Below are 15,326 nucleotides of genomic sequence, written 5' to 3'. Positions count from 1 at the left end.
GGCATCCAAACCTCAGAGGAGTGAGAGCAAATGGTCAGCTGATTAGTCTGTTCTCCAGAACTAAATCACCTGCCTCAACTGTCAGAGTCAGTGCAAAAAATGTCCAGGCCTCCCCCTCAGATCTTAACCCCCATCACTGAACCTGAAATCCTGTTTCCCAAAGTGTCCATGTCACTGGCATGACAGGATAAAAGAGAGGACCTTGTTTGTTTTCCCACTCACACCCTGCACCAGCACATACCCAGTGAGAGACACACCCTCAGGTGCTCTTACATAACAAATGAAGGAATTGAATGAAGAAATGAATGATCCATAACCTCTTTAGAGACTGGATCTTGAATGCAGAATCCTAGGAAGTTCTAGCCACACCTGTCCCTTGTCCGTCAGAGGCGGACACCCATGTTTCATCCCCCCACTACCTCTTGTCCCTAAAGCCACCCCACCTCATGTGTAACTCTGAAGCTCTTTGGCCACTAGAGGGTTTTGAGGGCTCCCTGGTCCTGGACTGTGAAAATGGGGGCACCTGGTCCCTGGGGTCTCTGAAGTCACTGTAGGCCCCACTGTTCACTGCCATGCTGCCTCTGCCTCTCTCTGCTTCTCTGTGTCCCTCAAATTCCTCCCACTTTATTCTAACTGGCAAGCCCTGCCCTGCACAGCTTCTTCCTCCACCCCTAGGCCTTCCCCAGACACTCCCTCTAAGTAGGCTGACTGTTCTGTTCCCTTCCTGCTAGCACTGTGGCCTGGTCCACCTCCCAGGAAATAGGAAAGACACAGAAATCACCTGGAGTTGCCACTCCTGCCAGGCTTCATCTCGAGCCAATGTCCCCAGGTCACTAAGAGAATAAGCTTCCACTGTATCCCCATCCAGGGCTGTTTCCCTTTGTGAGGCTGTTCTGTGGACAAGACCGTGGGACAGGGATAGGCAGCTCCTCCATCCACTCTTACAATTCCCAGACAAGTTTTTCTGGCCTCCTGCACAAACAAAACCAATTGATCCCGATGGTGATTTGCAGTAAAGAAAAATTTTAATGACTCCAACTCTGCCAAACAGGAGTATGGAGGTTTATTATTATTCAAATCAGCCTCCCTAGTGGATCAGGGGTTAGAGATTTTCAAGGAGAGTTTCAGGGGCACAGGACTAAAAATTGGGTACTGCTGATTGTTTGGGGATGGAATCATGTGGGCGGAAGGAAATGATCTGTTTGTGCTTGAATCTGACTCTAGGTGGGGACCAGTGCTTGACTGAGCCATTAGTCATGGGTATGGATGAGATCAGCCGGCTGCCAGAATGCAAAGAATGAGAAACATCTCAAAAGACCAATCTCAGGTTCTACAATAGTGATGTTATCTATAGCAGCAATTAGTTACAAGTTCTGTACGGTCTGGCCAAATGATATTTGAGCAGTAAGGGGTTATAGAAACTGTGCCTACATTTTAGCAGAATTCACTGCCCTCCAATAATCTTAGTCTCATGGTTTTTCATCCGATTTAAAAAAGCAATCCCTAGGCAAAATAAGGGTATTAGTGTTGTGGAGGAACTATTATCATTGTTTCTTCAGAGTTAAACCATAAACTAAATTCCTTCCATGGTTAGCCTGGCCTATGTCCAGGAATGAGTGAGGACAGCCAGCCTGAGACTAGATGCCAGATGGAGTCAGCCATGCTAGTTTGCTGTCACTGTTGTAATCTTTGCACTGACTCACCAAGGTGTCAGAGGCTGGACAGACCAGCAGTCTCCAAAGCCCCCGGGCTGATTTCACCCATTTCACTCGTAACTCCATCCTCAACCTACCATGAAGCTCATATTCTCCAGTCACTTCCTAGAGACTTCTGGAGGACTTGCTAATTTCAAATCAGGTTTGGCATCTTTCTTTGAGCATAATATGATCCTGCTGGAATTCACCCCACACCTAAACCTTAATTGGGTATCATGAGACATACTACTAATAGCAATTGATATTAGATGTTTGGACCATCAGTAAAAATTTCCACTTATGACAACATTTTAACGTCTCCTCCAAATATTTTTTGGTTTTGTTACTAGGGAAAGAACATAACATGATGTCTAAATTCCTGACAACTTATTACGGGAAAATTACAGTATTACAAATTGAGCATCCCGAAACCGGAAATTCAAAACCTGAAATGCTCCCAAATCCAACACTTCTGACCACTGATGTGATGCTAAAAAGAAGTGCTCTCTGGAGCATTTTGGATTTTAAATTTTTCAGATTTGGGATGCTAACCCAGTACATCTACTGCAAATATTCCAAGATAAAAAAAAAAAAGTTAGAAATCCGAAACACCTGGTTTTAAGCTTTCTGCATAAGGAACACTTTGTCTGCATGAACTACAGGTATGAAACTGTACAGGAGATCTCTAGATCCTCCTCATCCTGCATAACTGAAAGCGCACACCCCCGGAACAATGTCCTATTCTCCCAAATCCAGCTCCTGGAAACCACTATTCTACTCTCTGATTCATTCTGGAATCCACTGAGATGAGATGTGTAGAGTAGTGAAACTCATAGAATCAGAGAGTAGAATGTCTAATGAGAGAAAGTATCTGCAAGACTTCTTCCCAAATATTGGTCTAATAGCCACCAAACACAAATGGTGCGTGAGGGCCAGACTTCCATCATCAGTTCATGTTCGCCCTTTCCACCAGTCAGTTCTGAATTTGCAAACATCCACATGTATTTCTAGAAAGATCCACATGGTCATCACCTGTCCTCTACAGGGGGAAGGGAACATCATGAACACAGAACAAGGAACATGGTCTTGGTACAAAGCTATCAGCTCTTTCTTGTCCCCTTCACTCTTTGTAGGTCATTCCTTGGACTCTGCTCTATCTTTAGAGGTCACTGGCTCAAGTCAGTCACTATGAGACAGCTGGGAAAACTGCCCCACCTTGTGGCGCCACTGCCTGATGACTGACCTGACCCCCAGGCTTGACTCTGGTCTCCCCTGTGTTATTTATGCTGAAGTATGCAGTCCAGGCCAGGCTTCCCAGTACACAAAGGGTTTAAGGACAATGGGAAGTACCATCATCCATCTCTAGGATGTCCTTGAAAGGGAAGCTGCAGATAAAACATACCTTGGGGGGCAAAGAAAACTGAAACTAAGAAGATTCCAGCACTGTATGCTCCCGGTGAGGACCACATGGTGGGCCAGGCAGGCAGTTAGAGAGGGAAGGACTCAGAGAGGCACCAGGGACTGTGACTGCTGGTCCCGTGTCTTTCCATGACCCAATGCTGCTGCTCAATTCACACTTGAGAACATCTGTGCTTCTCCCACATACAGAAGGCAGCCTCAGTCTCTGAGCCCGCAGATTGCTATGCATCTGTCTTGTAACACACACATCTGCCATGGGCTTTTAAGGACTTGGGTGGGCTGAGAAGTGGGAAATGCCATCTCTGATAGAAAGATATCTTTGGAGGAATCAAAGGTGCCACACAGGACAATCTTCTCTCTGTTATCTGCACAGTGGAGACTCCCAAGCCCTACATCTCCAGCAGCAACTTAAACCCCAGGGAGGGCACGGAGACTGTGATCTTATCCTGTGATCCTGACACTCAGGATGTAAGCTACCTGTGGTGGATAAATGGTCAGAGCCTCCCTATCAGTCGCCCGTGGCAGCTGTCCGAAAACAACAGGATCCTCATTCTATATGGTGTCACAAAGGATATTGCAGGACCCTATGAATGTGAAATGAAGAACCCAGTGAGTTCCAGCCGCAGTGACCCAGTCACCCTGAATCTCATCTGTGAGTATCTTCTGTTCCTTTGTGAGCCAGGCTGCCATCCCAAATACACATGGCCAGAGGCCAGGCCTCCCAGTCCCTCTCAGGTGCAAGTACAGAGACCTTTACCACTGGACATCAAAGCTGACAATGACTACTAAGGGTAGACTTAGGTTTGATCAACAATGGGAGAGAAGAGGATGCTCCTGTCATGGGAGACTCAGGGTCCACAGCTTATGATGGGAGAAACAGGTGAATGTCTCAGGCTCCAGATCAGTGAACACAGCAGGGATTTGGCTGGGACTTCAGTGTTGTGACTTAGCTCACAGGGTCACTGTGGCCCTTCCACAGACCAGGATTTTCCCTTCCCTCTGACAACATCAGCTGTGACTTTATTCTCTTTGCTCCAGATGGCCTGGACGCCCCCACCATTTCTTCTTCATATGCCTATTAGCACACAGGGGGAGTCCTCAAGCTATCCTGCCTCACAGACTCTCACCCACTGGCAGAGCTTTCTTCCCTGATTGATGGGAAGTTCCAGCAATCAGCACAAGTGTTCTTTATCCCCCAAATCACTAAAACATATACAGGGGTCTATGTCTGTTTCACCCATTACTCAGCCACTTGTGAAACAAATCACATAATCAAGAGGATCATAGTCCCTGGTAAGTGGATCCCTGGAGCTTTTGCAGCATGTTTTCCAGTGAAGTCTATCTGGCTGTCAGGGAAGAGCCACCTGCCCTCTGCTAAGAGAGAGGGAAAATCAAAAACCCAGGACAGGGAATAAGTTTCTGCTCCAAAACCAACAGCTTTTGCCTGTCCCCTTCACTCTTTCTAGTTCATTCTTTAGACTATACACTAACAGTGAACAATCTGAAAGGAAATTAAGAAAAGAATTTCCGTTCACATTAACATCAAAAGAAATAAAATATTTTGGAATAAGTTTAACCAAAAGGGTCAAAGGGTTATACCCTGAACACTCCAAAACATTACGGAAAGAAACTAAAGACGACATCAATATATGGAAAGACATTTCATTCTCACGGGTTGGAAGAATCAATATTGTTAGGAAGACAATGCTAACCAAAGTAAGCTGCAGATTAAACGCAACCACTACCAGAATCCCAGTAACATTTTTTGCAGAATTACAAAAATCTGTATTAAATCTGACCTGACAGGCACTTATTAATGACTGCCACAACAGAGACACTGAGAAAAAGATGCAACCATGAAAAGGTGAAAAATTTTCATGACATAGAAAATAGCAATCAGCCTCTCTCACATCCCAAAGCCTTCAACAATATACAAGCACAGCATGGCCAGTATGGAATTGACCAAAAACTAATCACCAAGCTGGAAACGTGGTGAGAGAAAAAAAAAGGGGGGGGGGCAAGAATGTATTTGGCCTATCATCTCCCACTTTGACGTACGAATCTGATGCTGAAAAGAAATGCTCACTGGAGCATTTTAGATTTTGAATCTTTCAGATTTGGGATGCTAAACCAGTAAGTATATGACAAATAGTTCAGAATGAAAAAATTTCAGAAATCCAAAACACTTTTTATCCTAAATCTTATGCATAAGAAATACTGAGTCTGTGTGAACTATAGGCATTGAGCTGTATAGCAGATCTCTAGAACCTCCGCATCTGGCATAACTGAAACTGCACACACATGAACAACTTCTGATTCTCCCCACTCCCAGCTCCTGGCAACCAGCAGTCTCTTCTCAGATTCACTCTGGAATCCACTTACATGAGGTCCCTAGAGTAGTCAAACCCATGGAATCAGAGAGTAGAGGGTCCCATGAAAGAAAATATTTGCAAAAATTGTCCCCAAATTTGTCTCATATCCATCAAACACACATGGTCCATGAGGACCAGATTTCCAGCAGTTCATTCCCACCCTTTCCACCAGTCAGTTATGCATTTGCAAATATCCACATGTATTTCTGGAAAGATCCACATAGTCCTCACCTGCCCTCTGCAGAAGGAGAGGAAACTTAAAGGACCCAGAACACGGAATATGGTTCTGTTCCAAAGACACCAGCTCTTGCCTGTCCCCTTCACTCTTTCTAGCTCATTCCTTGCACTCTGCTCTGTCTTTGGAGGTCACTGGCTCAAGTAAGTCATCATGAAACACCTGCAAAAAAACTGCCCCACCTTGTGCCTCCACTGCCTGATGAATGAACTGACCTCCAGGCTTGACTCTGGTCTCCCCTGTCTTCTCTCTGCTGAAACATCCAGTCTCAGGCCAGGCTGCTCAGTATCTTCAGGGTTTCAGGACAATGGGATGTCCCCATTATTACTCATCTCTAGAATGTCCTTGGAAATGGAAGCTACAGAGAAATCACATCTAGGGGGGCAAAGTAGGATGGAATTTGGAAGGGGCCCAGCAGTTACACATTCCAGGTAAGGAACCCAAGGTGAGCCAGCCAGTCAGTTCATTAGAGAGGGACTGGGAGGGGTACCAGGGGCTGTGACTCCCACTCACGTGTCTGTCCATGACCCAACACTGCTGATCAATTCACACTTGAGAAAGTCTGTGCTTCCCTAAGACAGAGCAGGCGGCCTCACAGTCTTTGAGCCCTTAGATCATCATGCATCTGTCTTGTGACACACACACCAGCTATTGGTTTTCAAGGACTCGGGTGGGCTGAGAAGTGGGAGATGCCAACTCTGATTGAAGGATGCCTGTGGAGGAATCAAAGGTGCCACACAGGACAAACTTCTCTGTTATCCACACAGCGGAGATGCCCAAGCCCTACATCACCAGCAACAACTTCAACCTCATGGAAAATAAGAATGTTGTAGCCTTAACTTGTGAACCTAAGACTCAGGGCTACACCTACTTGTGGAGGGTAAATGGTCAGAGCCTCCCAATCAGTCCCAGGCTAAAGCAACCCGGTAAAAACAGGATCCTCATTCTAGCCAATGTCACAAGAAATGACACAGGACCCTATGAATGTGAAATATGGGATCGAGTTGGTAGCATCTGCAGTGACCCAGTCACCCTGGATGTCCTTTGTATCTTTGGTTCCTCTGTGGGCCAGGCAACCAGCTAAAATCCAAACAACCAGAGGCCACGCATCTCAGTCTCTCTCAAGTCCAAATACAGACACTTTTATTTCTGGACACCCAAGCAGGCCATGACTCCCTGCCCTGGGAAAACCTGGGTAGGCACAGCCTTAACCAAGAATAGAAGGGGAGGGGCTGCTCTTTTCATGGGAGACTTGGGGTCTACAACCTGTGATGGCAGGAACTGGTGAATACCTCAGGCCTCATTTCAGTGAACACAGAAGGGGTTTGGCTGGGCCTTGAGGGTGTGTCTTGACTCAGAGGGACACTGTGTTCCTTTAAGAGACAAGGAGCATCCCCTTCCCTAGGATGACATCTCCTGTGGCTTTATTCTCTTTATTCCAGATGGTCCACAAGTCCCCAGGATTTTCTCTCCATTTAACTTTTACCATTCTGGAAATACTCTCGAATTGTCCTGCTTCGTGGACTCTAACCCACCGGCAGAGTATTCTTGGACGATTAATGGGAAGTTTCTGCAATCAGGACAAAAGCTCTCAATCCCCCAAATTACTACAGAGCATAGTGGGCTCTATGGTTGCTCTGCTCGTAACTCAGCCACTGGCAGGGAACGTTCCACATTCAGGAGGATCACAGTCGTGGGTAAGTGGATCCCTGCATCATTGGCAATAGGGTTTTAGGTGGAGTCTATCTGGCTTTCAGAGAAGAGTCAGGAAAACATTTTTATTCACAGCCTGTGTCCCATGGGCAGAAGCAAATCCTAAATTCTCCTTTTGAACCCTCCTAAATTGTCTCTACAGACTCTCTTCTCCTTGTTTTCCTGTTTTCTCATAGCTGACCTTGTGTCCAGTCTGACAAGGGTAGGGAGGGGGCTTTTTCAGCCCTGAGCCCTATGTGGTGGAAGAGGCTTCATAGAGGGACAAGAAGGAGAGTCCTCAAAGTCACGTTGCTTCTCGCTGTCACCAACACATCCCTTTCTGCCACGTCTTTGTTTCCTTTTACCTACTCTGAGGCTTTGAAACAAGCTCACGTTTTTCCCTCAAATGAGAGGAGGAAGCCCCTTGGATGAGGGAGGAGCAGCTCAGACTGCTCCCTTCTCTGCTCTGGCTTCTCTGGTGACAGGCCCTGCCTGACTCCACCTGGGGTGAGACCAGCAAATGTGGAGAAAGAGCGCTGGTGAACTGTCCTGAATTCGGCTAAATCGAGCTGCCAGTTGAAGTGAAGCCTAGGCTGCAGGGACATAAGAAGAGACGGAGCCTCAGGGAAGACTTTTGAGCTGTGCCCTTGCTCTGAAGTCACCGGCTATATGAGGCTGTGGGCACTGCATGTGGGACACAGCACAGAGGACAGCGAGTGATGCACACTTGAATAAATAGGGAGATTCACCTCTGGGGGTCTGCATGGCAGGAAAGAGGCCATGAAAAAAGTGTGTATTTATAGAGTGTAAGACTACCAGGACACTTTATATATATCTAATATAAGACTTATCATTAACTATTTCTACGTGCGCAATTTAGTGTTGTGTAACCATCACACTATCCATTTCCAGAACTTTTTCCTTTTACCATATTAAACCTCTGTACCCTATAAACAGTAACTCTCACTTCTTCTCCCCCTATCCCTTAGCACATACCATTCTACTTTCTGTCTCTATATAACTGGCTATTCTATCTTTTATAAATGGAATTATAGAATAATTATCCTTTCGTGTCTGGCTTATTTCAGTTAGCATAATGTCTTCAAAGTTCATCCAGTTTGCATGATTTACTGGAATTTTATTCTTTGTTAAGGTTGAATAACATTTTGATGTATAGATACACCTCATTTCCCTACCCACTTACCTTTCAATGGACTTTTCTGTTGTTTCCATTTTTTGGCTATTGTGAGTAATGCTTCTCTGAACATCAATGTGCAAATATTTGTTCAAATTTCCTTCCATTCTATAGGCAGTATGTCCAGAAGTGGAATTGCTGGATCGAATGGTAATTTATTGTTTAATTTTTTGAGAAACAGCTACACCATTTTTACAGTGGCTATAACATTTCCCATTCCCATCAGTAATGCACTAGAGCTCCAATTTTTCCATTTATTTGAAAACATTTGTTGTTTTATGTTGCTGTCATTGTTGTTTATCAAAGCCATCCTAAAGTGTGTGAGGTGGTGTCACATTGTGGTTTTGATTTGCATATCTCTACGTATTCATGACGCTGAGGAACTCTGCATGGGCTTATTGGATATTTGCATATCTTCCTTGGAGAAAACTCTATTTTAATCCTTTGTTCAATTTTTAATTGGGTTTTTGGATGTTTGTTGTTATTGACTTCTAGTTTTTCATGTATTCTGGAAATTAATTTCTTATCGTACTTACAATTTGCAAATATTTTTCTCATTTCATGGGTTGCCTTTATACTTTCTTGATAATGTTCTTCAATATATAAAAGGTTTTGATTTTTATGAAGTCCAATTTATCCATTTTATTTGTTGCCTATGCTTTTGTTGTTACAACCAAGAAATCGTTGTGAAATCCAATATCATGAAGTTTTTTCTCCTGTTTTCTTCTAAGAGTTGCGTATATTTTGCTCTTACATTTAGATCTTTGATCTATTGTGGGTTAATTTTTGTATATGATGTTAGCTAAAGGTTCCACTCATTCTTGCCCTGGGATATCCAGCTTTTCCAATATCATTCGGTGAGAACACTGTCCTTTCCCCATTGAACGATCTTGGCACACTCGATGAAAATCATTTGGCCATATATGCAAGTATTTCTTTCTGGGCTCTCTGTTCTATCTTATTAATTTCTAAGTCCTCCTTTCTGCCAGTACCACACTGTATTGGTTACGGGGGCTTTGTAGTAAATGCTGACATCAGGAAGTGTGAGTCCTCTAGCCTCATTCTTCCTCTTCAATGTTGTTTGTCTCTTTAGAGTCATAAGATTCAATATATATTTTAGGACAGATTTTTCTTTTACTGCAAAAATGTCACTGAGATTCTGATAGAAATTGTATTGAATCTGCAGCTCATTTTGGGTGGCATTGTCCTTCTGACAATAGTGAGTCTTCTAATTCATGAAAACAAAATGTCTCGTTTTATTGATGTCAACATTAAGCAATATTTTACGGACTTCAGTTATAATCATTTCACCTCTTTGGTTAAACTTATTCCTAAATATTTTATTATTTTTGATATTAATACAAATTAAAATTTTTTTCTTAATTGCCCTTCAGATTGTTCATGGTTAGTGTGATGAAATACAACTGATGTTTGAATGTTGATTTTGTATTGTGCAACGTTACTGAATTCATTTATTAATTCTAATAGGTTTGTTCCATCTTTAGGATTTTCTACATATAAGTTCAAGTTATCTCCGAACAGAAATAATTTTACTCCTTTCTTCCAATTTGAATGTCTTTTCTTAAATTCTTGCCTAATTTTTCTGACTAGACCTTTCAATACTACATTGAATAGAATTGTCAAAAGCAGCATCCTTGTCTTGTTCCTGCTCATACAGGGAAAGCTTTCAGTCTTTCTCCGTTGAGTATGATGTTAGGATTGAGTTTTTCACACATTACCTTTATGTTGAGGTGGTTTCCTTCCATTCTTATTTAGAATGTTTTTATTACGACAAAATACTGAATTTCATCAAATGCTTTTATTGATTCAATCTTATTACTGATTATAGTTCTATTCATATTTTTGTGTTTTTCTAGGAATTTGTCTATTTCATCTAGGTTATCCAATTTATTGGCATACAATTTTTTACAATACTTTCATAATCATTATTTTATTAGAATTCGTAGTAATCACTTCACTTCATTTTCTTTTTTCTTTTTCTTTTCTTTTTTTTTTTTTTTTAAGAGAGAGAGAAAAGCTCTCACTTTGTAGGCCAGCCCTGGCTGAAATACAGTGGTGTGATTATGGCTTACTGCAGCCTCAACCTCCTGGGCTCAAGAAATTCTCTTTCTTCACCCTCCCAAGACACCAGGACTACAGATGCATACCTCCATGCCCAGCTAATTGGTTTTTAAATTTTTTTGTAGAAGGACGGTCTCCCCAGGTTACCTATGCTGGTCAAAACACCGGGCCTCAAGAAATCCTCCCTTTGTGACCTTCCAAAGTTCCACGATTAAAAGATGACCGACCATGCTCGGACTCCATTTTCATTTCTGATTTTAGCAATTTTAATCTTCTCTCTTTTTTTCTTAGTCAGTCTATTTAATGGTCGTCAATTTTTTTGTTTTTACTTTGAAGAATCAACTTTGGTTTCATTAATTTCCTCTATTCTTTTTCCATTCTCTATTTTCTTTTTATCCACTCTAATCCGTATTTTGTCCTTCAATCACTGTGCTTGGGTTTAGTTTGCTCTTCTTTCATACCCTGAAGTATGAGAGAGCTTGCTTCATGCCATTCTTTTAAAGGTTTCATGCAGTCAATGAAACAAGATGCCACACACAGACGAACCAATGTCAGCTGCTATATTACTACCATCATCATTAGCCTTGAGGTCAAATAGTCCTAGAATCAAATCTCAGATCCACCTATTACTAGCCATATGACACCAGGAGAGATTTTACACTACTCTAAGCTTGTGTCTTTTCATTGGCAAAATGGAAATAATGTCTACCTGACAGGGTTACTGTGTGAATTAAATGAGGTACAGGTAAAGTATTTAGCACAGGACCTGGCACATAGCACGTGCCCCTCAACAGTACCTATTTCCGTATATATATAGAAAAAGAGGTACCACAAAAACACTAGGACATGGTTACTGACTGCTTGTGGGAGAGAAATGAGAAAAGCTAAGTGCAAAGAATCAAGCCTGGTATGTTACCTTTTACCAACTGAGATGCATCCATTTTGGGATTGGACATATGAGATAATTTATCATGGAAGATACCTGTGAGGGAATGTGGGGCAGGCATGAAAGCAGCATGGGAGAACTCACAGACCCCTATGCAAAGCTGACTCCTGTGTAAAAGAAAAAGAAGTTTTAGGTATCAATGCAGTTCTAAGAGAGTTTTTGGAAGGCTGATGGGAAATCCTCCAACCAGTCACCCATTAAAGTTAAAGAGAGCCTGAGAGAACTAGGCTTGCTTTCATGTCCTTGCTGGGAGCCTGTGGGAAGGAAGCTTTCTGTGCAAAGGAGGTGGTGAATTTGAAATGCACTGACCTGGGCCTTCTTTCAGTCAGGTCCCTGCCATGGAGACCTGGCAGGGTCTCATTCACAGCTGCCACCACAGAGACACTGAGAAAAAGATGCAAACATGAAAAGGTGGAAAGGTCTAAAGTTCTAATGACATAGAAAATAGCAATCAGCCTTTCTCATATCTGAAAATTTTCTGAAATATCTGAGTGCAGTAGAGAATTGACAGAGGACTGATCACCAACCTAGAAACATGGTGAGAGGGGAAAAACACTGCAAGAATATAATCATCTCCCATCAACTTTCCAACAGAAATAATGTATTCCTTGAAGAAACAGTTATAGAGTACCTCATGTTACATGCTTGTTCCTAAGGCTCCCCCCCGCCCCGTAAAATAACATCACCTCCATTCCTTCTTTTCTTTTCTTTCCATGACAGCTCGTTCAACAAGAAGACGTCCATAATGGCGTTAGTCTAATATAGCAGCCATGGTGTCATTTCTGTATTTCAGGAAGACTGACAGGTATGATGGCCTTTTCTCTTGTCCCGTTTCCTGCAGAGCTGACTGCCATGCTTGGGAGAGGGAAGAGACTTATTGGCCTGTATCTGGGACTGGATCTCCTACTTCCTCCACCAAACTCCTGATTCTCAGCACTAATTCCTGCAGTTCCCTTTCTCCCTGGCCTTTATGCTCCCTGTACCCCACTGTCTTTTAGACGTAATTATCTCCAGCCTCTGCTCATTTGTTTTTCAGATTTAAATGAGAAACACAATTTCACATTGTGAAACCCTGTTCATTATTTTTCACATCTCTCAATACTGTACTTCTCTCCATTCCCATAAAGCTCAACCACTTCTCAAAGTGCTGCTTGACTTCTTGTCTCCAGACTTTGAAACCTTCCTTGCATAGGACTGCCTCTTTACCTTTCTAAAATCTAGTTAATGCACTTAATCAGGAATCTCTAGGTATCTACTCTAGCCTATTTGATAAGTTCACATTTCTTCTATTTACTAATCCTTCTCACTTGCTTTACCTCTACTTCCTGGTATAATTTCTCCATCCTAATTAGAACTGTCTTCCTACACATCCCTGCCCCTTCACCCACATAGACATAAAATTCTTAATTCCAATGCTATGCCTAAAAACAGGATGAACTCCCCTCCACCATCTGCACTACAGACTTAACCACACCCTTCATCACAAGCAATCTCTGACCTCTTGGAGAACAAAGACTTTAGGGTTAGCCTGTGAACCCAGGACTCAGAACAAAACCTATGTGTGATTGAGACCTTTCCTGATGACCAATTCATGTGTTCCAAAAAGATACAGAAATGAAGAAGGCAAAGTCCCTACCCCAGGGGACATAAAGCCTAAGACGGGAAATGAAACCTGAAAATAATCATGATACCAAAATAGAAAAAAGTGTAGGTCATAGGAAATCAGAGAAATCTGATGGGAAATATAGCTACACATTGGAATCACTGGAAAATATTTTCAAAAGTGGATGCTTAAGCCCCACGCATTAGTTCCAGTTTAAAGGTCTGGAGAGGAACCCAGGCACTGGTAATTTTTAATTCTTCACTGACCCTACAAACATGTGAAGAGGATGGAGAACTCTTGTTATAATAGGTAGAACTTAAAACTAAATCAATGATTTTCAGGTAGAAATACCTGAAATTACTTCTAAAGGAATTACTTAAAACGTAATTAAAAAGGAATTACTTCTAAAGGAACTACTTAAAAAGTAATGAAAAATACTTAAAAAGGAATTACCTAAGGAACTTTTCAACGTACATAAGACTGTATTTTTGGCCCTAATTATTAATGGGCTACACCAAGAACTCAGTGATCTAGTTGGGAAACAGAAGCTGAATGGAAGAGCCACCTTATTTGATATATTAAAACAGATAGAAAGCATTTTCAAATATGTGATAAGTGATGCTAAACCTTCTCTAAATAATATTTATGGGAACGTTAATAATATGAGTATTCTAGGCTGGGCGCGGTGGCTCACGCCTGTAATCCCAGCACTTTGGGAGGCCGAGATGGCAGATCATGAGGTCAGGAGATCGAGACCATCCTGGCTAACATGGTGAAACCCCGGCTCCACTAAATATACAAAAACAAAATTAGCCAGGCGTAGTGGCAGGCACTTGTAGTCCCAGCTACTCCGGAGGCTGAGGCAGGAAATGGCGTGAACCTGGGAGTCGGAGCTTGCAGTGAGCAGACATCGTGAAACTGCACGCCAGCCTGGGCGATAGGGTGAGATTCCATCTCTAAAAAATAAAAATACAAATGAAAAAAATTAAAAAAATTAGTATTCTAAACACTATGTGAAATTTCTGGAAATCAAATATGTTATCAGTCATAGTATCATATGCCACAGAAGTAACTAGATTTCTATGTGAGCTGTGTCTTTACCATAATCAACCTAATAAAAACCTCATTAGATTTTTAACCATAGTCATTTTAAATCCTTGTCATTCCCAGACAGTTGCTTTGATTCTTCCTTGAAGTATTTATAATCAGCTTCAGTCCAAAATTGCTTTTTCTTTGAGGAGATATATGGAAAAGACTCTGACAACGACTCTTGAATACAAGTTTTGATAACTTCAAGATCATACCACTGGACTCTCTGAGAACTTTCAAAATTTTAATGAACAGGCTGATACCTTCATGAGATTCAAGACAAAGAAGAAAAAAATCCTCAGTTTTATTGCACTAAATAATCAAAACGATCATGTTTTCATAATATTTTATTGGAGAATGTGCTAATTCTTTGAATGCTTTAATCTCCAAATTTGTGAACTTTCTCTTTTAAGCTATTTATACTTTACAGGAATTTGGTAAAGTATATTTTTGTAAACAAAAATGGAAACATACGCTTTTGCTCCAAATCTGAGCGCCCCAGAATTGGGAAAATATTCATGAGTATTCATATGCTTATGGTAATAAAGTTATTTGCACAAGTTTAGTAAGAATCTACTCTCTTTAGAACAGGACACATTTGAAAACATTGGTTATGTTACTAAAGCTTTCATTGGGATGTTCTATTTGAGAATATACATAGAATAAACCCATAGGGAATGCAGGGAAAGTCTGAAGTTGGCCTTTGTTTGGCTTCTTAGTCTCAAGAGGTATTTGAAAGTTTAATCTGAGAGTCTTACAAAACTTCTAGCAAAGAAAAGTTTAAAAAGAGCCTCGGGGGGCGGAACAAGATGGGCGAATAGGAACAGCTCCAGTCTCCAACTCCCAGCGCGAGGGACACAGAAGACCGGTGATTTCTGCATTTTCAACTGAGGTACTGGGTTCATCTCACTAGGGAGTGCCGGAAAATCGGTGCTGGTCAGCTGCTGCAGCCCGACCAGCAAGAGCTGAAGCAGGGCAAGGCATCACCTCACCTGGGAA

General features: G+C 42.1%; 1 protein-coding gene across 1 annotated transcript in view; it reads left to right on the top strand.

Annotated features, from left to right (window-relative positions):
• The window catches only part of LOC105541166 (putative pregnancy-specific beta-1-glycoprotein 7), a 62,096-nt gene that overhangs the window by 2,590 nt on the left and 44,180 nt on the right, over window positions 1-15,326 (top strand). Inside the window, exons 3-5 of the mRNA XM_011982070.1 lie at window positions 3,487-3,765; window positions 6,488-6,766; window positions 7,163-7,417. Of these exons, the coding sequence (XP_011837460.1) occupies window positions 3,487-3,765; window positions 6,488-6,766; window positions 7,163-7,417 (813 nt within the window). The remainder of the gene's footprint in view (window positions 1-3,486; window positions 3,766-6,487; window positions 6,767-7,162; window positions 7,418-15,326) is intronic.

Source organism: Mandrillus leucophaeus, unplaced genomic scaffold (genome assembly GCF_000951045.1).
Source record: "Mandrillus leucophaeus isolate KB7577 unplaced genomic scaffold, Mleu.le_1.0 Scaffold235, whole genome shotgun sequence".
Classification (NCBI taxonomy): Eukaryota; Metazoa; Chordata; class Mammalia; order Primates; family Cercopithecidae; genus Mandrillus; species Mandrillus leucophaeus.
The sequence above is the reverse complement of the archived record's forward strand: the minus strand, read 5'-3'. Positions and strand labels throughout refer to the sequence as shown.